Consider the following 25,476-nt stretch of genomic DNA (forward strand, 5'->3'; position numbering starts at 1 on the left):
ATGAAAAACTTAGTCACTCCCTGTGACAAATAGCTGCAGTCACTAGTTCATCAATGTGACAGGAGCCAGAGATGATGGCTCTGGGTGCTGCATGGCAGCAGATGGGTCACCTGCAGCAGTCAGGGCTTTCTCTGCAGAGGATAGTAACACATCTGTCCTCAGCCTCTGCATGATCACCAAGGTGTTTTTCACCAGTACTTGCATTACAGGTTCTTAGGGCATCAAGTGCAGAGCAGAAACTGCAGCACTGGGCTCTGTGCAGGTGACAGGTACAGGATGCTGCTTCCCCCAGATGAGTTTACCAGAACCGAAAGGCAAAACAGGAGGCAGAACAAAGGGATGACCTTGTTCGCTGCCAGCTCCCAGCACGGGCAGAGGGAGCACATTTTAGCAGCGTGAGGGGGTGCCCGGGGCGGCTCTGGGTGGTTTGGGAACTTCTGTTGGGGAAAGGAACGTAAGGGCGCAAGTGCGAAGCTGTGCCTGGCGGCTGCGGGGACACGGCCCGAGGCAGGTGTGTCGCGGCAGAAGACAGCGGAGAAATCGGGACGGGAGGGGCGGAAGTCCCATCCCTGCACAGCGCCCGCTCCTCGCCCCGCTCCGCAGCCTCCCGGGACCCGCGGGCCGCTGCTGTCTGGCGGAAGCGGCCGCGCTCGCCAGCCCTTGCCGGGAAGCGAAACCGAAAGGTAGCGGGCACAGACCTGAGCCGAGCGGCCATGGAGGGGCGGCGGCCGGGAGGCTTCCCGCTGCTGGTGCGCGGGGACTGGGGCTCCGCCGAGCCGCCCCCCGCCCTGAGGAGGAAGCTGCTCCGCTACTTCCAGAGCCAGAAGCGCTCGGGCGGCGGCGAGTGCGAGCTGCGGGCCGGGGCCGGGCAGCTTCTTGTTTGCTTCGTGCACCCCGAAGGTGAGCGGCCGGGCGGGGGTCGGGACGGCCGGGGCTGCCTCTGCCTTCCTCCGAGAAACGGGCTGGTGCTTGGGCTGCGTATGGAGCGAGTGTGAGCTGCGTTGTACCTCACGAGTCGTAACTTTCTGCAAGTTAACGTACATATACTGACTGTGATTGCATGTGATGTGATACGTACTGTCTGGTATATAATATACAAATCTATAGTATATAATGTCTCATACACATCCCGCAATATGCAATGTAGCATGTATAATACATATTTGTTTACGTGTACTTGCTTAAATTTGGTAGTACTAGCTTCTAGATTGCATTTTGAATAGCTCCAGGCTACAAGTTAATAAATATATCCCTGTGTATATATATATATATGCATATATGTATTAATTTTGACAGAGTAGGATTCTCTAGATTGCACTTGGAATAATTAAGTTTATGTGAGTTTAACTTTATATGTATTATAGTGCAGGTATATATTAAAAATTATGTATAACATGCATATATTTATCAAACTTGTGGCAAGGTGGAAAGCATTTAGCTGCGGTTGTGTTAAATGTATGCATGTACATGTATGCACATTAACATATATATACACTTTTTTCCCCCCTTTGCCTTATGCTTCCTGGTTGCTGAGTCGCCCAGCAGGTAAGCTCAGGACAGACAGCCCAAAGCCCTTCTGACGCTGGCAGGGTGAGGGTGTGCAAGGCCAGTACCGGGGTGCTTGTGCTGCAACCCCCGTGCAGGGCAGCCCCTTGGGGATCTGTAGTGCAGGTGAGCTTTGCATCTCTGGTGAGCTTTCTGCAGAAAGGACATTCTCCCCCGTACTGCTTTGGGAGGGAAGCCTCGTGTGTTTTTTGTTAGCGTCATGAGATTAAAGCTCTGCCGTTTTGTGTGTGTGGTACAGCACGTGCGTCCTAATGTAATCATGGAAAACCGCTGCATAATTTCAAGTCATATTTCCCTTCAGGTTGTCAGTGGGTTTTTTTGCTTTTATTTAGCAAAGCAACGCGTTCTCGAGAGACAGTCTCATGAGCTGTATTTAGAAGAAAAAGGAAAAGTGAAGTTAATAGTTACAGAGCCTGACACAGCACTAGCCAATGAAGAGGAGGCATCCGAAGAAAAATTAAGTCCCACAAAGGTGAATAAAAATTGTAATCCTCACCACAGCTTTGCAGTAGTGGTGTGAGTGTCAAATCAGTCACTGGTGTCTTGGTTTTGTTTTATTTTAGGCTCTGGATACCCCAAGTAACCTTCAATCAAAAGGTAAAATGTTGTTATTATCACCTTTGTGCTGGTTCTTCATAAAGCAAAAATGTCGGTGCTTTTCTCCACGCGCAGCTCCAGTTCCATGGGGAGCTGTGCTGAAAGTCTCCAAGTTTGGCAGCCCGGCTCAGGTGATACAGGTCCTGTGCTTGACCTCGTGCTCCCCAACAGGGAAGGGCTCGTTGGAAATGTGACTCTCCAGGGAAGTCTTGGATGCAGTGATTACGAGATGGTCGAATTCGAAGTCCTCAGGACAGTGAGAAGAGCGTGCAGCAAGCTCACTGCCCTGGACTGCAAGAGAGCAGACTTTGGCCTCTTCAGGAACCTGCTTAGTAAGGTTCCATGGGATATAGCCCTAGAGGGCAGGGGGGCCAAGACTGTTGGTTGATATTCAAGGATCACCTGCTACAGGCTCAGGAGTGTTGCATCCCAACTAGAAGGAAGTGCAGCAGGAGGGCCAGGAGACCTCCTTGGATGGATAAGGAGCTGCTGAGAAAAATTCACAGGAAAAAAGAGGCTTATAAAAGGTGGAAGCAAGGACAGGTGGCCTGGGATGAATACAGGGATGTTGTCTGGGAAGCTAGGGACCAGGTTAGGAAAGATGAGGCCCAGTTAGAGCTAAACTTGGCTAGAGATGTGAAAGATAACAGGAAGGGATTCTATAGGTATGTAGTGGCTAAAAAACAGACTAGGGACAACATAGGCCCCCTCCGGAAGCTATTGGGAGAACTGGCTACACAGGACATGGAGAAGGCTGAGGTTCTCAATGACTTCTTTGCCTCAGTCTTCACTGGCAAAGGCTCTGACCACACCACCCAAGTCTTGGAAGGCAGAGGCAGGGACTGTGAGAATGAAAACCTTGGGCCCACTGTAGGAGAGGATCTGGTTCAAGATCTTCTTAAAATCTCGAACGTACACAAGTCCATGGGACCTGATGAAATCCATCCACAGGTCCTGAAGGAGCCGGTGAATGAATTTGCTAAGCCACTGGCCATCATATTTGAAAAATCATGGCAGTCAGGTGAAGTTCCCAATGACTGGAAAAAGGGAAATATAACCCAAATTTTCAAGAAGGGGAAAATGGATGACCCGGGGAATTACAGAGCAGTCAGTTTCACCTCTGTGCCTGGCAAAATCTGGAAGCAGATGCTCCTGGAAGGCATGCTGGGGCACATGAAAAACAACAAGGTGCTTGGTGACAGCCAGCAGTGCTTCACTAAGGGGAAATCCTGCCTGACCAATTTGGTGGCCTTCTATGATGGGGCTACAGAACTGATGGACAGGGGTAGAGCAGTTGATGTCATCTACCTGGGCTTGTGCAAAGCGTTTGACACTGTCCCACATGACATCCTTGTCTCTAAATTAGAGAGATATCAGTTTGATAGGTGGACCACTCAGTGGATAAAGAACTGGCTGGATGACTGCACACAAAGAGTTGTGGTCAATGGCTCAATGTCCAGCTGGAGACAAGTAACGAGTGGTGTCCCTCAGGGATCACTGTTGGAACCGGTCTTGTTCAACATCTTTGTTGGTGAAATGGACAGTGGGATTGAGTGCACCCTCAGCAAGTTTGCCGATGACACCAAGCTGTGTGGTTTGGTTGATACGCTGGAGGGAAGGAATGCCACCCAGAGGGACCTTGACACACTTGTGAGGTGGGCTGATGCCAACCTCATGAAGTTCAACCAAGCCAGGTGCAAGGTCCTACAGCTGGGTTGGAGCAATCCCAGGCACAGCTACAGTTTGGGCACAGAAGAGATTCAGAGCAGCCCTGTGGAGAAGGATTTGGGGGTGTTGGTTGATCAGAAACTGAACATGAGCCAGCTTCAGTGTGTGCTCACAGCCCAGAAAGCCAACCGTATCCTGGGCTGCATCAAAAGGAGCGTGACCAGCAGGTCAAAGGAGGTGATCCTGCCCCTCTACTCTGCTCTCATGAGACCTCACCTGGAGTAATGTGTGTAGTTCTGGTGTCCTCAACATAAAAATGACATGGAACTGTTGGAACAAGTCCAGAGGAGGACAGGCTGAGAAAGTTGGGGCTGTTCAGCCTGGAGAAGAGAAGGCTGCGTGGAGACCTCATAGCAGCCTTCTAATATCTGAAGGGGGCCTATAGGGATGCTGGGGAAGGGGTATTCATTTGGGACTGTAGTGATAGGACAAGGGGTAACGGCTTGAAACTTAAACAGGGGAAGTTTAGATTGGATATAAGGAAGAAATTATTTCCTGTAAGGGTGGTGAGGTACTGGAATGGGTTGCCCAGGGAGGTTGTGAATGCTCCATCCCTGACAACGTTCAAGGCCAGGTTGGGCAGAGCCTTGGGTGACATGTTTTAGTGTGAGGTGTCCCTGCCCATGGCAGGAGTGTTGGAACTAAATGATCTTAAGGTCCTTTACAACCCTAACTATTCTATGATTCTATGATCTTGAGCTCCCTGGGGTGCTCTTTGGTGCCTCACCACCCTGACTGCTGCATGCTGTGGCCTGTTGGACAGTTGTGTCATTGCATGACAATTTTAGTTTCCTCAGGCATGCAGAGGAGGATGTTCCCATTTGGAGGTTCTTTCCTGCCTCCACTCTCACATGTCTGCAGTGCTGGAGAATTGCCTTTCTCTGGCAGCTGCTGAGCTTCCGGAGTGCTTGGGGGGCACCCCTGTTATATTGTCTGTCTGCAAAATTTTGTTGCATCCCTGTCAGCCTTCTGTGCACATGGGTTCTTCATGGCCATAATGCTGCAGTGATGGCAGGGCACGGTGGTCATCAGGAGGCTTTGCACTGAATTGTGCAGAGCTACTGCTGTCCTGTGGTGCCTGCAGATGTCCCGAGCTATGTTCAGGCTTTGTTAGACCTGGGCTAAGAAACAGATGCAGAGGCTGCAGGGCCTCTCACTAACCTTAGCAATGCCTGAGCAGCCATGGTCAATTATCTCAATGGATTTTATGTTATTTTATTTGTCTTGGACCTGGAGACATACCAGTGACCTTGGACTTGTTTAACTCATGGCTATTTTTGTGCCACTGAAGAAGCTGTCTGCAGAATATTGCTTCTGGGCTGGTTTGGATCCCAAAATGTCCCAGGGTATCCTGCAGTATTTGATTAGCTAGGTGATCTCTAACCAATCAAATACTGGGAGAGAAGGCGTGAGCAAAATCTGCTTATTCCAGGAAATGTGTACCAATATGTCATGTGGCTTATTTTTTTTCAGTTGAAGATGATGCAGAAGCCTTGCAGAAAGCAGAAAGCTTTGTTGCAAGCAGTGAATTCCAGGAAGAAGCTGGTTCTGCAACAAACATCGCAGAGAAGCCCAGGGAGACCTCGCCTTCAGTGGTCTTTGAAAACATACAGGACTGCAGTCCAAAATGCTTACGTCTGCTGTTGGAGAACATCAGTGGCCTGGCAGCAGATGATGACTTCACCATGCAAGTGATACCTGAAATAAATGTTGCTGTAGCTACTTTTACAAAAAGCATTGGTAAGCCAGGATGAGCACCACTGTTCATTTCCATGTGTATGCATGAGTAATGGCTTTCTGAATGTCCTGGTTTAAGCCCACCTGGTAATTCAACACAGTGCAGCCACTTGCTCACACTCCTCATTTCCCCCCAACCTCTTCTAGGTAATTCCCTCCAGTTTACATGCTGAATGTGACGTGCTGTGGTATGGAATACCCCTTTGGCTAGTTTGGGTCAGGTGTCCTGTCTCTGCTCTCTCCTGGCTTCTTGTGCCCCTCCTCACTGGCAGAGCATGAGAGACTGAAAAGTCCTTGACCAGGGTAAATGCTACTGAGCAACAACTAAAACATCAGTGTGTTATCAGTGTTGTTCTCAGACTAAAGCTGAAACACAGCATGGCACCAGCTACTGGGAAGAAAATTAACTCCCTCCCAGCTTAAATCAGGACACACAGCTTGAGTCCTCTCCCATTAGAGTTCAGACAGTTTTATAGAAGTACCTGGACTGTAGTTTCTGAAGAAAGATGTAAGTCTTTATATATACCTCCATGAAAATGCCTGTGATCCAGGTGTTACACTGAGAAATTTGTGGTATCTTCACTAATTGAAATTGGATGAGAATATTTCATTGTGTGTCTCTTGTTTTGAGTCAGGTGGAGCAGAATTAGAAGCACACTGAGAGTGGAAATGATTTCTGCAAATTACTAAAGTGTGTAAAGTCTCCACCTGAGAAGATGGTGGAACAGTGAGAAGCACTTAGTTGACAGAAGAGATGAGTAAAAGGGGAACAGAAGCATGGTGGTAGTGAATAGCTGAGAGTCACCTGGCTGTGTGCATTCCCTGTTCTGTTCCACAGAGTGACTTGGCACCAAAGACAGCTTTGCTGCAAACACAAGGAAAAGTAGATTCAGCTCATTTCTCTGCCAGAAGTGGTAGCAGGGGCTGCTAATGGCTTGGGAAAGCACAGTCAGTTTGTACTTTTCTTGTTTACAGATACTGAAGAACTTGTCAAAAAATGTTCACAAAACGAGAGGGTTAAAGAATTCCAAATGACTGCCAGGCTTCTTGAACTGACCCACAGCATCAAGGCTGAAAACATACCAGCCAGCGTTTCCACAGGCTACATCACTGTCTACTTTGAGAGTGCGCGGAATGGTGGAGGGACTGTGTCAAGCGTCCAGTTCTTCCCCAAGGAGAGCTTGGCCATCATTACTTTCTGTGATCACAAAGGTAACACTCTCCTCAGCCTGACCAAATTGCTCTCAGGGAGAGGACCTGAAAGAAAATGGGTACAAATTTGGGCATTAGGAGAAACTTGTCTTGCTCTCCCTAAACCCAGTGTATACTGTCCTGTTGCTGGGAAGTGCTCTGGATTTATAAATACTGCTGTGTGTCTGGGCTTTCAGAGTCTCTATGGTTTTATGTTACTCAGGTCAGCTCAATATTCATTTTGTGCATGGGTTGTTCCCACTGTTGTGTTTTCCCCATTTACACAGGCTTTTATCTACAATACAACATTAATTGTACTTACAGGTAGAGGAAGCAGGATCTGTCAATGACTGCAGTCTTCACAGGCAGCTTTCAGAAACTAGTTAAGATCAAATATCTTCATTATCAGGGAAGAGCAGAGCTGAAGAGCAATCTTGTTACTATGCTTTTTGTTGAATCACCATCCCATTTTTATGCCAGTGTAACCTCGGGTAAATATCTCTGGGTTAGGAGACCCCTGGCTCAGTAAATTCCTTTAATTAAAGATATCTGCCAGGGGATTGTTTTTCTTCTGACTCTCAGAATTTGCTTATGAATATTTTGTACGTGAAGTTAATAGGTTGGATCATTGTCATGTAGTTTTAAATCCCTACCAACATTATAATGAATTTCCTTTGTCCCTACCCACTGAAATATCAGGAAAAAAAAAAGGAAACAAAAGCAAAAATTCTGTGGCACAAAGAATTTTAATGTAAGTTGAGAGTAAGGAAAGTTCCATAACAGTATGTTGGTATGGCCCTGCTCCGGGCTGGGGTTTCCTTAGCAAATGAGAGCAAGGTGTAGCTGTACAGGTAAGTACAGGCACAAGCATATTTACCAAGCTGGTTGGAGCCAAGCCTCTTATCTTGTTGCCTACAGAATAGTTTAGAAATCAGAAAAACATAAGAGTAGCTCTTTCAAATGAAAAGAAGTGAAATCATTATTCAGTGTAATTCTATTCAGAATCATTTGCTTGATTTGAAGTTAATGATACATGTGTGTTTGTTTGTTTGTATGTACGCTTTTAGATGTAAACACAGTCTTGGAAAAGCAGCATTTCCTGGAACAGACACCAATTTCCGTGCATCCGTATTACCACTCCTTGGGAACAGCTCTCTATGGAGAAGAAAGACCAACTGTCAAGATGCCAGACCCCATTGGGGTGCCACTAGATCCGTATGTCTGGCAGTTTTTACAAAGACAGGCCAAACTGATGCAAGACATAAACCAGAAAATGGCAATTTGCCATTGTGAGCTAAAATGGCCTCAGAAAGACTGTGCACACCCGGAAATTATGTTGTGCCCGTCATCATCCCTCTCAGAGCAGAAAAAGCCAATGTTTAACTTGATCAAGACGTGGAAGCAAGATGCTTCTACTGAGTTCTCACGTATCATGTCATGTTACATCGCCATAGAATGTAAAGTAAATTCAGCGGGTTGGAAAGACATGAAAAACAGATTGATGAAAAATGTTGCTTTGATCATAACTGAGATTTCTGAGGAGACAGTGGTGATTGCAGGCAACAGAGCAGCAGTGGACAGTGCAGAGAAAGAAGTGAGGGAATGCATGGAAAAAGCCACGAAGCAAAGTGAAAGGGAAAAACAAAGCATAGAAGTTTCTGTGTCGGTGATCCCAGGGAAGTATTCTATTCTGCACAATGCTGGGCTAGAAGAAAATATTCACAAAGAATATCCATGCTTAAAGATCTTTTATGATGACACAAAAAAAACTGTTCAGTTGTGTGGATTACCTGCAGAAGTATCTAAGATCAAAGCTGACTTACTGGAAAAGTTATTGAATATGCCATGTACGTCAGTTACCATTGATCCCCATGTTTTCTACTATCTACAGCGTGTAGATAATAAAACAGTGTCAGAGACATTATTCACTAGTAAAAAAATTAATAGTTTTTATGAGCTTGGGGATGATACAGTTATGCTATTTGGAGATGCTCCCAAAGATCTTTTAGAAGCAAAAAAGCAAATAAAGACAGGCTTAGAATATAAGTGCATCAGTGTGGAGGACTGTGAGGTCATTAAAAAGAAGCAGTGGAAGAGTTTTCTTGCCTCCTTGCGTTCTTCCCAGGAAACCGTAATCATTGATGAACCTGAAAAAGAGAATAAAGTGATTATTGCTGGATTTTCTAAGGATGTAGCAGAAGTTTATCAGAAACTGACTGATTTTATAGACAGAAACACACATATGGAAAAAGTAATCCCAGCTAAGTCAGTGGTGGTAATGCAGTTTGTAGAGCAGGAAAAATCCAATATTTATCTTAAACTGAAGAAGAAAGGCATGACAATACGTTTTGACACCAAGACACCATGTATTTCTGTGAGTGGACCAAGAGCAGAAGTACAAAATGCAGTCATCACATTTGAAAGAATCCTCTCATCCCTTTACTTGAAAACTGTGCAAATTGATAAGCCAGGAGCCAAAGAGCTCTTCATTGAGAGGAAAGAGTCATGTGTTTTTGAGGCAAAGCAGAAATTTGGCTGTTTGATTAGGCTGGAAGAAGAAGAACAGCACCAACAAGAAAAGATGGGTGAAAAAGTTGGTGATACAGAGGAAAGCAAGCTCTACTTTAAGAAAGTGCTGCCAGATGGAGTTGTAGTAGCAGTTTATAAAGGTGACTTGTGCACTCATCCCGTTGATGTTGTGGTAAATGCATCTAATGAAGACCTAAAACACAACGGTGGTATTGCTTGGGCACTGTTAGAAGCAGCTGGTCCAGAGATACAGCAGGAGTATGATGAGCTGGTGAAGAAGAGCGGGAGCTTGCAGCCTGGGTGTGTGGCTATCACGGGTGCAGGGAAACTTCCCTGCAAGAACATAATTCATGCTGTTGGGCCCAGGTGGAGAAAGGATGAAGCAGAAAAGTGTGTGTGCTTGTTAAGACAGACAGTGAAGAAAAGTCTACAACTGGCTGAAACGTTTCATCATCGTTCTATAGCTCTGCCCGCTATAAGTGGAGGGATTTTTGGCTTCCCACTGGCACTGTGTACGTATTCAATTGTAGCCTCCATCAAGGAGATGTTGGAAGAATCCAAGGGGGACATCAGCTTGAAGGAGATTCATCTTGTGGATGATGCAGAAGGAACTGTTCAGGCTCTGAGTGAGGCAGTTGAAAAAGTGTTTGCAGCTGAATTATCCTCCCTGATATGGCAGACTTCAAGCTCAGGAAACCTTAAGTTGAGAGAAAGCCAAACGGAGGAGGGAAAAGAGGATCTTCAGATGGCTAGAGATCATCTGCAGACGGTTACAACAAATGAAGGTCTTTGCATCCAAGTTGAGGAGAAAAATGTTCAGGAAGCCACGGTAGGTGTTTCATTTTCTGTTTCCCCTCTAACTTGATGTGAAGGAGCAGGGAAGTCATAATTCCCTTGTACTCAGCACTGGTGAGGCTGCACCTCAAATACTGTGTTCAGTTCTGGGCCCCTCACTGCAAGAGAGACATCTAGGTGCTGCAGCAGGTCTGGAGAAGAGAAAGAAATCAGGTGAAGGGTCTGGAGCACAAGTCTTATGAGCAACGGCTGAGGGAACTGGGGTGGTTTAGTCTGGAGAAGGCTCAGGGGAGACCGTACTGCTCTCTACAACTACCTGAAAGGAGGTTGCAGTGAGGGGGGGGTCAGTCTCTTTTTCCAAGTGATAGGACAAGAGGTAAAAGCTTCAAGATGTGCCAGGGAAGGTTTAGATTGGATATTAGGAAATATTTCCTCACAGAGAGGGTGCTCAGGCATTAGAACAGGCTACCCAGGGCAGTGGTGGAGTCACCATCCCTGGAAGTGTTCACAAACCATGTAGACGGGGCCCTGAGTGACATGGTTTAGTGGTGGACTTGGAAGTCCTGGGGTAAAAGTTGGACTTGATGATTTTAGAAGTCTTTTTCACAGAATCCCAAGGGTTGGAAGGGACCTCAAAAGATCATCTAGTCCAGCCCCCCTGTAAGAGCAGGGTAACCTAGAGTACATCACACAGGAACTTGTCCAGGCAGGCCTTGAATATCTCCAACGTAGGAGATTCCACAACCCTCCTGGGCAACCTGTTCCAGTGCTCTGTCACTCTTACAGTAAAGAAGTTCTTCCTGATGTTAACGTGGAACCTCCTGTGCTCCAGTTTACACCCATTGCCTCTTGTCCTATCACTGGATATCACTGAAAAAAGCCTAGCTCCATCATCCTGACACCCACCCTTTACATATGTGTAAACACTGATGAGGTCACCCCTCAGTCTCCTCCAAGGTAAAGAGACCCAGCTCCCTCAGCCTCTCCTCAGAAGGGAGGTGTTCCACTCCCTTCATCATCTTTGTGGCTCTGCACTGGACTCTTTCAAGCAATTCCCTGTCCTTCTTGAACTGAGGGGCCCAGAACTGGATGCAATATTCCAGATGCGGCCTCACCAAGGCAGAGTAGAGGGGGATGAGAACCTCTCTTGCCCTACTAACCACACCCTTTCTAATGCACCCTAGGATGCCATTTGCCTTCTTGGCCACAAGGGCACATTGCTGGCTCATGGTCATCCTCCCATCCACCAGGACCCCCAGGTCCCTTTCCCCTTCACTCCTTTCCAGCAGGTCAACCCCCAACCTGTACTGGTACATTGGGTTGTTCTTCCCCAGATGCAAGACTCTACACTTGCCCTTGTTGAATTTCATCAAGTTTCTCCCTGCCCAACTCTCCAGCCTGTCCAGGTCTCGCTGAATGGCAACACAGCCTTCTGGTGTGTCAGCCACTCCTCCCAGTTTAGTGTCATCAGCGAACTTGCTGAGGGTACACTCAGTTCCCTCATCCAGGTCGTTGATGGAAATATTAAACGGCACCGGTCCCAGCACCGACCCCTGAGGGACTCCACTAGTCACAGACCTCCAGCTAGATTCTGCCCCATTGACCACAACTCTCTGCCTTCCTTTCAACCAGTTCTTAATCCACCTCACTACCTGATCATCAAGCCCACACTTCCTTAGCTTATCTATGAGAATGCTGTGGGAGACAGTATCAAATGCCTTACTGAAATCAAGAAAAACCACATCTACTGCTCTACCATCATCCCTCCACCTAGTCACTTCCTCATAGAAGGCTGTAAGGTTGGTCAAACATGACTTCCCCCGGGTAAAACCATGTTGGCTGTTCTTAATGACCCTGTCATCCTGGATATAACTAGTGATGGCTAGTTAATTCTATGATTCTATGAAGATCTTTGAATTTCAATAGAAAAGGAAGGACAGAAGGTTATATTGTTTTATGAGACAGTTGCTACATAAGGAAACAGCAGCTATGTGCCAGCTGAACAATGATGCAAGCTTGCAAAACTGATGGATTTCAGGTTGGGATCTGTCACTCTGCAGCTGTTTCTAGTTGGCATTTGTGAATTTAGAGATGTTTTGTGCCCACCTAGGTTTTATTTGTGCTCCAGGTCTAAGGGCAACATGTAAAACAGGGTTGGTTTTTTTGGTTAGCTTTTTTAGCTTTTCTCTACAGGAGAAATAATAAAATACATTCTAAAAGTGTATGTATGATCTGTACCTACCTAGGTTGGATATTATGGAAAACGAGCACCTGTGTCTGCTGCTGTGAATCATGCTAACAGTGGGGATGGAGCTTATTTCTTTTTAGTTCCCTTCTCTTTGGATGAAAGAGATGGATTCTGGAAGATTCTGGATGGACAGAATTTATGAAGAAGTTACTAAGCGCTAGAAAAGTGATCCCATAGAAGAAGGCATACTTAAATTGTTGTGCCAAACTCTAGACCTGATTTTAATACCCCATATCCCTATTTTCTTTTTTCATTCTTTCTGCTAAAAGAGACTGTAACTATTACTAATCTAGACCCTCAAGATACAACTTACACCTCTGATGTAGCTCTTTTCTCTTGTGTTCTTTCCCTTCAGTGATGCAAAGTGCATCTTGATAAATCTCTCTTTTTCAACAGCCCCTAACTTTATACTTTGGGAATTTAAAATCTCCCTAAATTATTATTATTGTCTCGTGTTTCGACATTAGTTGCTCTTTTTTGTCATTTTGGTGCATGCAAAAGCTTATACCAATAAAAAAGCAACACTAGATGTAAAAAAACAGTATGATGCACATTAAAATATTAATTATTAAAATATTTGCTAATTAAAACATCTTCAGTGGGAAAAACAAAGCAAATACCAGATTTGGGGCTTTGCCCGTTTTACTTCATGAGAGCACAACAACCTCTCTCCACTTTGTTTTGATGCATGAGGTGCTGGTTTTCTGATAAGGTGAGATAATCCCAGTTCCAAGGAAAAGGTGGAAAGGGACATTAAATTTTCTATGTTATGCATACCTTATGCAATATATGTATTTTGCATCATGAGATGATGCTAGAGAAGGAGTGGCACTGCTGCAGTTCTTCACAAGGAAATGCAGGAAAGGCTGGGCCTGGGGAGAGGGGATGAGGCAGGCTGCAGAGATTGAGTTTATTTCACATGCCCAGACATTTAGTATCTGCTCGGGACAAGATAGTCACAGTCTTACCTCCTGTGAGGGCTCGACAGATCTGCCTGCCTGCCTGGCTCACGTGTACATACCTGTGTTGTTGGTATTCCCAGTGGGTCTGATGCTGCCTAACACAGGTTTACTACAAGTCCAGGAATGCTCAATACGTGAAGCTGTGCTGAAATTTATCCAATTATTTTTTTCATTGCCATCTTGGTTTTCATGCTGTGCATGGCTTTGGTAGTACTTGATGCATAATTTTACTTGAAGTCTGGCTACAGATATTTTTGTTGTAATTCTATTGCAGACGGATGTTATTGTTAACAGTGTTGGCACAGATCTGAAGTTTGGTGTTGGGTCTCTTTGCAAAGCCTTGCTGGAAAAGGCAGGACCAGGGCTCCAAGCAGAGTTTGACAACGAAAAACAAAGACAGGTTGCTGATGAAGGAAGTGTGCTCTGCACCAGTGGCTGTGCTCTGGCCTGCAAGTCTGTGCTACATGCCATAATTCCCACGTGGAATCAAGGAAGAGGACAGACCATGGAGGTACATTTTAATTATTTAAAAAAATAATAATAATTTTGAAGACAGATTTACTTGAGATCCTATCCTGAAATTTCAGGATTTAAAATAGTTTAGATGACTCAACTCCATTTACTTCTGTTGGAGTGACCTTAGAGATTCTTTGATGTACTGAGCGCTTTTTCTCATACCAGCATAGTCTCTATGGAAGTAATGATAAATGATGCCTTCTTTAAAAGAAAAAATGAAGATAAAAAAAACCCCTTTGCTATGTTTTACAGACGCTAAAAGATATAATCACTGTCTGCTTGAAGAAAACTGAAGAACTTGGACTGAAATCAATCACTTTCCCAGCTATTGGAACTGGAGAATTCAGATTTCCTAAAAACGTTGTTTCTAAATTAATGTTTGATGTGGTATTCAAGTTCAGTAGTAGTCACATTCGAAGGACTCTCCAGGAAGTTCATTTTGTCTTGAATCCGAATGATGTGGATAGTATTCAGGTAGTTCTCAGGAGAAAGCCATCTATGTCACATACTGTTCTAGTTATGCCTTACAATATTTTAATTATATTGCTTTCTAAGGGAAATAATTTAGCAGTTGGTCAGCACCAATTGGCTGTCTCTCCAGTATCTCTGGAATATAAACTCTCAGCAAGCATAAGCTGCAGACAAAATGGGCTTTGCTGCTGGCACTGTAAACACTTGGAGATGCTCACTCATGTTTTGGCAATGCAAAGACGGTATCGATTATCACAGTGTTCACACTGAGTCTTCCACTGTTATTAGTGATACCTAAACACGACTGTAAAGCATGTCAGATGGCTCAGCAAGAGCTACATGACTCTTAATGACAGTATTTCAGATTTACATACTGAATATTCCTATGTTTGGTACCTTTCTTTTTTTATTTTTCCTCAGGCTTTTAACATGGAACTACAACGCAGAGTAGCTGAAAGTTGCAATGCTGCAGCATCACAGTCAAGTAAGTTGTGTAGTGACTAGCAAGTAGGAGGTGGGACACAGGAGAATGTAAATACTGTAGAGACTTTATACATATCAGGAAACAGACAAAATGTCATTAAGACACAGAACATTTTTTTTCCTACTAGTGGACTGGCATTCTTAAACTCCATTTGTAAAAATCATAGAGGAATTTCTTTTGTTGAGGGCATGCTTATGTTAGTGAGGCCTATTTTATCACATGGAAGAGGATATCCTGGTAGAAGAACCATTACTTTGCCCTACTCAAAGGGTGTAAGAACTTGGTATCACTCTCCCAAACAAGACATAAGTAACATGTATTTCTGCACATCTCCTATATAGAGATATACAGAATGGAGAATTTTCATTCCATTTATTAATTGGTGGTAGTGTGACACAATAGCAAAAACAGAGGAGTGAACTGCATCAGTGGCAGAGCCTTATTCATAATATATAGCTCTTTCTTCTCAGTTGCTTTGAGTATCAGTGAGATGAAGTTAAGAATGTGCAGGTAAAATATTAACTAGATAAATTTAGACTAGAAGTAAAGAATTTTATGTCTGTAAGGGTGGAGATGAAATAGCTTACAAAATTGGTGTGATGTGATCTCCATTATTGGAAATACTTTAGCTGCATACTACATTTCTTGTAAGAGTTAATTTGGGGAAACTTGGTTACAGAGCTAGTCAGATCAGATAACCCCAGACTGCCTTTCTGAATTTATTCTGCGTGAATGTACAAGAATAGAAATAGTTTCACTTTCACAGTATTTAAATGGGAAGAACACTGTGCCTTCCTGCTTTCAGAAATGGAGTAAAGAGAAAGGCAGAGACTCTCTATGTCCTTCGAAGTGATCTAGAGCACATTCCTTAAAATTAAAAGTTGAAGTTTCTATCAGTGGAAGAGAACAATACCCCAAGCTAGAGGATAAGTGTGTTAAGGTATTTTTCTTTTCTTTGTAGGTATTTTTAGGCCTCTTTCAGCTGAAGCACTGGAAGTTCATGAAATGCAGATAGGTTCCATTACACTCCAAGTAACTAGTGGAGATATTACCGAGGAGGATACAGAGGTTATTGTAAACATATCAAATCCAACATTTGATGCCACGTCAGGTATTGTATTGAATATGTAGTTCTTTAGTGATAACTTTGGGCTACGTTTTAGAAGGGGGTAGGGGAAAGAATTGTCCATATGTGAAACTTCTATGAAGTATTTTTCAGATGAGAGAGACTTGCAATTAGTTAGGAGATAGATATTAAACGGGTTTTGTATGTGACCTGAATATTACATTTAGTTTCCAGACTACTCAGACAGAAGTCATTTGACCAGATTTTTCCTGTATAAAAACAAAAATGCTTAAATAAAAGGAAATTTTCACATCAAATATAATCCTCACAAACTGTTCCTGTCACTGTGAGCCAAAGTCCTTGTTGAGTGACCTGTAAGCAGACATTCGTTGGTGACATTGTGAATTGCAAGCATGGAAGACATCAGATGGTATAATGTAAAGCAATCAGTGAGTTTGGTGAGGAGCTTACTACTGGCTGGTGAAACAATGAAATAGAAGTTTTTCTTAATGATTTCTAATCAATAATGAAATCAGAGTTCCCTTTGCAGCTGTGTTGTGTGTCAAGGAGCAGAATTAGAGGAATGGACAAGGTTTTGCACTTTGTGGGATCTTACCATGTGAGAATTTGGGATATTTGTAGAGTACGGAAGTTTGGTGGAGTTTCGAGTAGAAATGGCTATGCTGACTTAATGAATGTGTATGCTTTTCTTATAATTTAAGGGGTCTTCAAAGCAATAATGGCTGCTGCTGGTTCCCAGGTAGAAGCAGAATGTGCTCAGTATGGTATGTAAATAGCTTTCACTTTTAGAAATCTTTAAAAGTCTGTTGTCAGCTACATGAGATCTCAAGTTCTGAAACTGAACAAAGTGGTGGAAGGCTGTATTTTGGTGTAAGCAAGTGCAGGACTGGCCTTTAAAAGCTAATATCAAATCTGAGCTGTCTGAATTCACAAATACATAATAATTTTTATTGAAATATTGTAACCTCGCTTATTGCCCTGATCATGAGTTCTGTGATCTGCATTCTGCCAGACCAGCAGAGCAGTAACATCCCAACTCACTGTGGCTGACTTCTATGAGTGCAGAAAGGAACACATTCTGGTTGCATAAACAAAATGTTCCTGCTCTGAATCCAGGAGTTAACTTTCAAGATGGAGTGTCCTGGATATTTTTCCCAGCCTTTGGCTGGGCAGGCTCTCCCTGTTTATCAGCCTACCTCAGCACATGCAGAGCATCACACAATCAGTCTTTACCTTTGTGACCAGTGAAGTGGTATGGTTCATCGGTCCATTCATCCTCACAATGTGACTCCCTTTTGAGGTGTTTGTAATCAAACATGAGTGCTCTGAAAAACACAAGCAACTTTTGAAAGATTCCATACTGCAGTTCTTAGATATCTTAATGGTGGTATTTTAACTGTTCAGCTATTCCGCAGAATAATGGTTTGAGCTTTCAAAGAGTAAATGACATAAAAGAAAGGATTTCTCACATAAATGAATTGTGCACATTCTATTGGTGTGTTTTCAAATAAAAGTGAGTTTTATTTAAATTAAACATAAATTCTTAAGTTGTACTTAACAGGCAGATACCTTGTAGCAGAGATTTTGGGAAATTAGAAAACACACAACTACTTGTATTGCTTTCTCAAAGAAGTTCTGCAATCAAATATTAACAGAGAAAGCTGGAATCAACTGAAATCAGAATAATAAAGCTCACAGTGGATTTCTTTCTACTTTTTCCGCTTCTGTCATCAATATAACCAGCTGTCCTATCACAAGAGATAGCCACTTCAAAAATATTATGTCTCCTTCTCTATCTTCTCTTTTCCAGCTGGGCAGTTTCAAAGTGGCTTTATTACTACACAAGGTGGAAAACTACTATGCAATAAAATCATCCACTTGATTCACAACAGGAACGTGAACAGTCAGGTCTCCAAAGTGCTTAACGAGTGCGAGCTAAGGATGTACAAATCTGTCGCCTTCCCAGCAATTGGAACAGGTTTGCATTTTCTTAGGAAAGTGATGAAGGGTGTGACGGGAGTTGTTCAGAAACTGGGGCAAAAATTAATACCTCTGATATGGATAACAATAACTTGTACAAGAAACTCTGTAAGCTGTGATTTCTGAAAGTTCATTGTAGTCAGTTCAAACACCACCTGCACACTTAAAAAATGTTTTTTTTAAAAAGTATAAATATTACAGTCAACATCAGTGGAGCAAACCCCCCCCCCCCCCAAAAAGGTATTGCTCTGTAAAAGTCATTCTGCCCCAAAACAGACTGTGTATCTCAGCTGGCAACCCTGCAACTTTCTTCAAACTTCCCATAGACCTTGCTTTGGGATTTCAGCCACATGTAAGGGCTGGGGCTGGGGTTTGTAGGTGAAGAAAGATGGAATTGTCCTGAGACCAAAACTGGCTGACTATGGAAATTGTGGGCTGGGTATAGAATACCTGTGGTTTTTACCGATATAGATCTTGTTTCAGCCTACCTGCTCCAGTGGAGGACTTAGAGGCAGGCTAGCTTATTTGGTTTAAGCTTCTGCTTAGCTTGGGGGTTGGGACTTGCAGAAAGCAAGGTATCCTTAGAATCATAGAATCATAGAATAGTTAGGGTTGGAAAGGACCTTAAGATCGTCTAGATCCAACCCCCCTGCCATGGGCAAGGACACCTCACACTAAAGCATGCCACGGGAAGATTCGTCCAACCTGGCCTTGAACACTGCCAGGGATGGAGCATTCACAACCTCCCTGGGCAACCCATTCCAGTGCCTCACCACCCTTACAGTAAAGAACCTCTTCTTTCTCAGACCAAGGCTCCCATTGGCTTGGGAAAAAGAAGTTATGAGCTGGTCCTTGCCCAGCATGCCTGGTTAGGGTAGGAGCTCGTATGTGCATCAGTGTGTGGGTCAGTCCAGGTCCCTTGGACTGCCAACACCATCTACATGCTGGTGTCACAATGGCTGTCCATGGGATTCATTGGCTGAAATTGGCAGGGCTTCCACCAACATTTCAGGGTAAGCTGTAGGTTGCACTTCAGGCTTGTTGTAGGGTTATGAAAGCAACTATTTTGAGCTTGGTGTTCCTGTTTGTATGTTGAAATACAGTGCAGGCTTGTGCTAAAATCCTCTGCTAGTTTTGATTTCTTTTTACTTTGGTACCCAGTTTAAAGATGGGGATAGAGTTAGTGGTGTATGGAATTAAAAATATCAGGGGGATGCTAAGGCTGAAGTTCTTGTTGGAGTCTCAAAGTAAATGGGGGTGAATCCCAGAAGGGGTTTCTGGCTCTATGTAGGGTTTTAGCTCCTTGAGCTCCAGTCTTAGGTGTAAAGCTGCTGTTAAGCATGGGGCTTTGGCCAGAAAGCATAATGGAGCGTGGGGAGAGAGGGACACCAGTCTGTATGAGCTGGGGACATGGTCTCTGTTTTCTGGATGCTATCTTGATTTAAGTACTGTTCACTGATACATGCTTTTTATTTTTGTTTAGGTCAAGCAGGACAGAGTCCAGCAAAGGTAGCTGATGACATGTTGGATGCTATAGTGGAATTTGCAAGCAAAAGATCAGTACAGCATTTGCAAAAAATTAAAATAGTTGTCTTCCAGACAAATATGCTCAAAGACTTTTACAGAAGCATGAAGAAAAGAGAGGATTCAAATTCATCTGCAATAAATTCATGTATGTCTCTGCTGAAGTGTAAGTAGATGGATTTTCTGTGTGGATGGGCACACGGAACTAAAGATCTTTTATTTAAAAGTAATAATTAACATGTATTTCCTCACAGCATTTTTCCAGGTTAAAAAACAGCCAAGTAAGAAGAAAAGGATTGTGAATTTGGAGAAGAAAGTTGATTTAGCCACATTCCAAATCTGTGGAGAAAGCCAAACAAATGTGGATAAAACTGAGTCTTGGTTAAAGGATTTAATTTTAAAAGATCATTTTGAAAACATTATTTCAGATGAGGCAATTGAGCATTTTGATCAGAGGCAAATTGACACTTTGAAGGATCTCCAGAGTAGAAAGCATGTTACCATTCAGTTTGAAAATAAACTTTTTCCCCCCTGCATTAAAATTTCTGGTATTACCAAGGACGTCTGTTGGGTTTCTATGGAAATCCAAAAACTAATCCAAAACCTTAAGGATACTGAAGAAGAACGATCCAAGGCAGAATTTGTTTATAACCTGGTAGAATGGAGGTATCGAGGAAGCAATGACAGCTTTGTTGCTTTTGATAAAATTACAAATATGCAGCTGGAGGATGCCAAAATAGCTAAAAAAACACATCTTGCAGTCAAAATTAATGGGAAGAACTACAAGGTTGATATGAATACTCTACAGGCTAATGATGACCATGGAAAAACCATAAACATTCAGCGTGTGTCAAAGAATGAAGGTAAATTATAGCTTTGTAACTTTTCTTTAATAGTGATTATGGAATGATAATTCCAATAAATGCAGACTCGGGTGTTACAAAGGAATAATCCAGTTACAGCTTTTTTCTTTTTCTCTTTTTGAATTTTTGACTTTCCTCCATGCATGCCATAGCCAGCAGTTGCACTTTCATAATCAGTGGCAGATACGACAGCAGTCAGAACACCTATTTTAAATATTATCTGTACAAATGGCATGCTGAACATAGATTCTATGCTTAAGTCTCACAAAGGAAATGCAGTATGAAATTCCTTCATGTTTTCAAACTTGTCTTAGATATTGGCATGGGGGTAATTAGACTACAGAAAATGTAAAGTCTTAGCAGTGCATTACAGAGCCAGGGAAACAAGGGGAATACAAAATCACAAAATGGAATATATAAACCTTTAGTATTAGTTTTAAGCAATGTTAAGTTCAATGGCTTTGTAACAGTAGCAATGGAAAATTACTGAGGTGCATGATACATAATAAAAAAAATAGAGTACAGATAGAGAACATACTGAGAATTCTTGTACAAGGTAAATCGTTATAGTTGACATAGTTTTAAGAAAAACAGTCTAGAAGAACAGGACACAGGGATAAGGAGTATCTGGGAATGGCAGGTGTCCAGGATGGGCTACAGTTAAACTAACTGATAAGTAGGAGGATAGTAGGATTATTATGTCTCTGGTGCTAATGAACCAATTAAACTGGCATAAGCATCTACTGCTTCAAAGGCTGCCAGAGGTGATGAAGATTGTTGGAAGAAGTGAACGACCCTCAGAGACCACCACCACAGTTCTGTATGCATGCGGGGAACTTTCTGGAAAATAACATAATCCATACGTAGCCTCATTAATATGTATGTATGCCCAGGGACTATATAAGGACTGCTTGTGTAGCAATAGAGAGAGACACATTAGGAGGAGCTATCCCCCAAGTCTCCCGGTGCTGCAATAAAGAATACCTGCTTGTCAGCTTGAAAACTTTGTTGGCAAGTTTGTTCCTGGAGTTTTCTCCAGATCAACCAGGGATCTACTGAAGATGGAGAGTATTCATGAGATAAAGTATTGTGGAAGGTATTGTCCTCTCAGCCCTGTACACGCAATTGGTTTGTAAGATGTGCCTACAAAACTGAGCCAGATAATCTGTGATGATAATGCAATGTCTGTTTTGCAGATAAGCAGCCAATAACACTTCCTTCACACTGGGAAGACATGCAAAACAAACAGGTCAGAGTGGTGAATCTCGAGCCATTTTGTGAGGAATATCTGAAAGTTCAGTCCAGATTTAAGAAGGGCTGTGGCAGCTGTGTCATAGAGAAGGTGAAATACTATGGGGAGGGAAAAAAGTGAATTCTTAGGCTGAAAATGTTAATATACTTTCTAAATATTTGTTTATAAAGTGTCTGAAACCTAATACACCTTTCATATGTCATCCTCTCCAGCACTGTACAGGGTGGATATAAATAAAATCAAATTTCCTAAGAGTTGCCTTGCCATTTCTGTCTTATAATAGTGCTAAACCCTTGTCCATCAGTCTCCAGGCTGACTCTGTGTTCATCTAATGTTGTACTCGCTAGTTAATGTGGTATTTCCAATTAGGAAATTCTGTATTGAAATGGAAGCATAAGCCAGGATGAATAATAGAATACAAAAGAAAATACAAAATCATTGCAGACTGGCCACAAATCTTTTTACTAGTTTACTAGTTCTTCCCTGTCAGCTCCAGAGCCTTTCAGCTAGACCTAATTTCATCCAAAGTATGAAGATCTGATCCTGCTTGTTGAAAAGTCTGCAGCACAGTGCACAGAGGTTTAATTACCAGAGGGAAGATGGTATTATTCAGAATCAGGGGGAGCAATAAATAGAAGAAAATATGATAAAATTAAGAGTAAGAATATGCGTTTGAAAAATTTTCTTCCATCATGAGGTTCAATGAGCTTGGTCATAAAGACACAAATAGAACAAAATAATACAATAGAAAAAAATCAGGTAATGACATTGAAGTCATTTTGCATCCAAAATGGAAACCTGTTACAGCAACGCCTTTAAGATTGTACTTTGACATAGATAGTTTCCTCCTGAGCTACGTTCACATTGTTGGCATAAGGAGCCAGCAACATCTATTTTTCCAACAACTTATTTTTACATAATCCTTATGTTGAATCTATAGTTCCTATAGATTGTTAAACTACACAGCAAAGGAAGTAATTCTGACTTCCAAACTGAGATGTAGAAAAGAAACTTTAATTCAATGTAATGCTATCGCTGCAGTCTATCATTTAGTGAGAAAATCATAGGTAAAGGTGATTAGGATATACAGAAAGGCATCTTACATCATTGTCTCTGGCAGTGGTACAATAGCATATTTCTAAAAATGATAACGCATCACTACCGTGATTGCCTGTGTACCTGGTATACTACACAGAACAAGTGTATGCTAAAAATTACCAAGCTTGACAAACTCTGCTAAGCTACATTGGTTTATTATTTTTCAGCAGGGTCAGGTATTCAGTTCCCCAACCCAAACCATATGCTAACAAGGCATATTGAAAATTACTGTCATTCTTGAAGTTTGGGTTTGTTTTCATGCTTTTCTGCTATGATAGGTATTGGTCTCTACCAGTATAAATATAGTTCTATTTTGTAACTTTGCAGATTGAAAGAATACAAAATCCTTTGCTCTGGCAGATATACCAAATAAAAAAGATGTCTGTGTGTAGAAAGAACAAAAGTAATAATAATGAGAAGTTGCTATTTCATGGGACAGCTGCATCCTCATTGAACACAATCAACTACAGTGGATTTGATCGTGGGTATGCTGGAAAGAATGGTGAGTCATTATCCAAAGCAATTAATTTCATAAACTTGTATGACTATGTATGTCAATGTTACGGTGCTGTCAGCACAACACGTAAACAGAATAAGGATGGAGAACAAAATAATGAACACCAGAATATACTCTATATAGACAGAGGAATTAACGTGTTTGGTTAATTCCTTGTTGATTAATGCCACCATCAGAAGTTCACCTACTCTGAAACCAAGGCTGAGCAGTTTTTCAGAAATGTCTTGTATGATCTGATTAGAGAAAGGAACAAGGACTGCTGTTCAACATCCTCAGCTGAGATATCAACCATTAGCTGCTGGTATCTCCTCTCCTAGTTAGCAAAGTAGAGGTGCAGATAATTCTCCTATTGCTTCCAAAGATAAGCTCAGCACAAGCAATCAGAAGATCCCACTCCCCTGAACATTAAATCCCTTGAAATTTGTGAAGTAATTTACAAAGAAACCCCCTTTAATAGTTGTTACAGACAATTATTATGTATTTAGCAGAAAGACTTTCTGCATTAGTTAAAAAATTGTTTTGTCCAGTTTTTCTAGTACAGTCAGGTTTATTATTTGGTAGTGTTCAAAGATGAAGGACCAGATCCAAAGAAGTGGAACTCTCCTCCCGTAGGAAAGGACAATCATAGAATCATAAAATAGTTAGGGTTGGGAAGGACCTTAAGATCATCTAGTTCACATCCTCCTGCCATGGGCAGGAACACCTCACACTAAACCATGTCACCCAACACTCTGTCCAACCCGACCTTGAACATTGTCAAGGTTGGAGCACTCACAACTTCCCTGGGCAACCCATTCCATTGCCTCATCACCCTCACAGGAAAGAATTTCTTCCTTATATCCAATCTAAACTTCCCCTGTTTAAGTTTTAACCTGTTACCCCTTGTCCTGTCACTGCAGTCCCTAATGAAGAGTCCCTCACTAGCATCCCTGTAGGCCCCCTTCAAATACTGAAAGGCTGCTATGAGGTCTTCACGCAGCCTTCTCTTCTCCAGGCTGAACAGCCCCAACTTTCTCAGCCTGTCTTCATATGGGAGGTGCTCCAGGGCCCTGATCATCCTTGTGTCCCTCCTCTGGACTTGTTCCAACAGTTCCATGTCCTTTTTATGTTGAGGACACCAGAACTGCACACAATACTCCAGGTGAGGTCTCATGAGAGCAGAGCAGAGGGGCAGGATCACCTCCTTTGACCTGCTGGTCACACTCCTTTTGATGCAGCCCAGGATACATTTGGCTTTCTGGGCTGCAAGCACACAGTGCCAGCTCACATTCAGTTTCTCATTCACTACCAGTCAAAACCTGGGTGTTGACACTTAGCCAACATCTAAGTGTATTTGGATTTGGATTTGCTTCTGTTACTAAAGATTATTACTAGAATTTGCTATTTAACCATATTTATAACTTCTGCAGAATTAAAAAAAAAAAAAAGGAAGGGGTGGGGGAACTTTAGAGATTCTAAAGGGAATAAGAATCCTAACTAACTATATTTGCCAATGTTGCCTTTCCGAACAGCTGCAACCATTGGAAATGGGACCTACTTTGCTGTCGATGCATGTTATTCTGCTCAGGATACTTATTCCAGACCGGATAAGAATGGCAGAAAATACATGTATTTGGCTCGGGTCCTCACTGGGCAGTATTGTGTTGGGAGCAAAGGACTAATCAAACCACCAGCAAGAAACACAGCAGATTCTAGTGACATGTATGACAGCGTGGTTGATAATGTGAAAGATCCGACAATGTTTGTCATATTTAGTGACATCCAGGCATATCCTGAATACCTTATTACTTTCAGATGTTAGAATATTCTTAATAGCCTAGGAAATTCAAGTGTCTTTTACATGTGAGAATAAACGGGAATTCTTGATTCTTGTTTACACTCAGGTTTCTTAAACTAAGTGGTTATTTATCTATCCATGTGTTTAAATGTTTTCAAATTATCAACACAATGACCCAGGTTAAACAAATATTTGAGAAAGTACTATTTGAATACTCTTACTTCAAATTCAGTCATGTGGAGGTGTAGGTAAGAACTGTGAGAACAGCCCAAACCTCTTACTATGCAAGGCAGAGTGAGCTGGTAGGAGAGGGAGGGAGCTGCTATGCCTTACCTGCAGCCTGAAGAGGTGTAGGGTAGAACAATGCACCTATACTGTCCCTGTTTCCGGTATTCACAAAACACACCAAGTGGCTGGCTGCTTGTTAAGACTTATTTAAAATGCACTGTGTTGGGGGAATTACCTTGTTTGCCAGTGGAGTTTTCAGTCATTCTCAGGCATCCACTTACCGTTATTGATACTAAGAGTCCTGAAGACAAAAACACAATATTGAA

General features: G+C 42.6%; 1 protein-coding gene across 3 annotated transcripts; it reads left to right on the top strand.

Annotated features, from left to right (window-relative positions):
• The first annotated feature begins 713 nt into the window (after positions 1-713).
• On the top strand, positions 714-24,986 carry LOC101881050 (protein mono-ADP-ribosyltransferase PARP14). Of its 3 annotated transcripts, none has more exons than XM_031053446.2 (17): positions 714-900; positions 1,899-2,038; positions 2,130-2,163; positions 5,365-5,631; positions 6,604-6,840; positions 7,887-10,177; positions 13,628-13,864; positions 14,122-14,343; positions 14,761-14,824; positions 15,786-15,935; positions 16,613-16,675; positions 17,722-17,889; positions 19,375-19,581; positions 19,670-20,278; positions 21,475-21,620; positions 22,956-23,130; positions 24,657-24,986. In XM_031053446.2, the coding sequence occupies exons 1-17, from the start codon at positions 714-716 to the stop codon at positions 24,944-24,946; spliced, it is 5,487 nt and encodes a 1,828-aa protein (XP_030909306.1). In that variant the 3' UTR covers positions 24,947-24,986. The 3 variants fall into 3 exon arrangements, with proteins under 3 accessions (XP_030909306.1, XP_030909303.1, XP_030909305.1); XM_031053443.1 differs by lacking the exon at positions 714-900 and adding an exon at positions 1,430-1,545; XM_031053445.1 differs by lacking the exon at positions 714-900 and adding an exon at positions 1,430-1,545 and having other exon boundaries at positions 19,375-19,563.
• The last annotated feature ends 490 nt before the right edge of the window (positions 24,987-25,476 follow it).

This window comes from Melopsittacus undulatus, chromosome 4 (assembly GCF_012275295.1).
Source record: "Melopsittacus undulatus isolate bMelUnd1 chromosome 4, bMelUnd1.mat.Z, whole genome shotgun sequence".
Taxonomy (NCBI): Eukaryota; Metazoa; Chordata; class Aves; order Psittaciformes; family Psittaculidae; genus Melopsittacus; species Melopsittacus undulatus.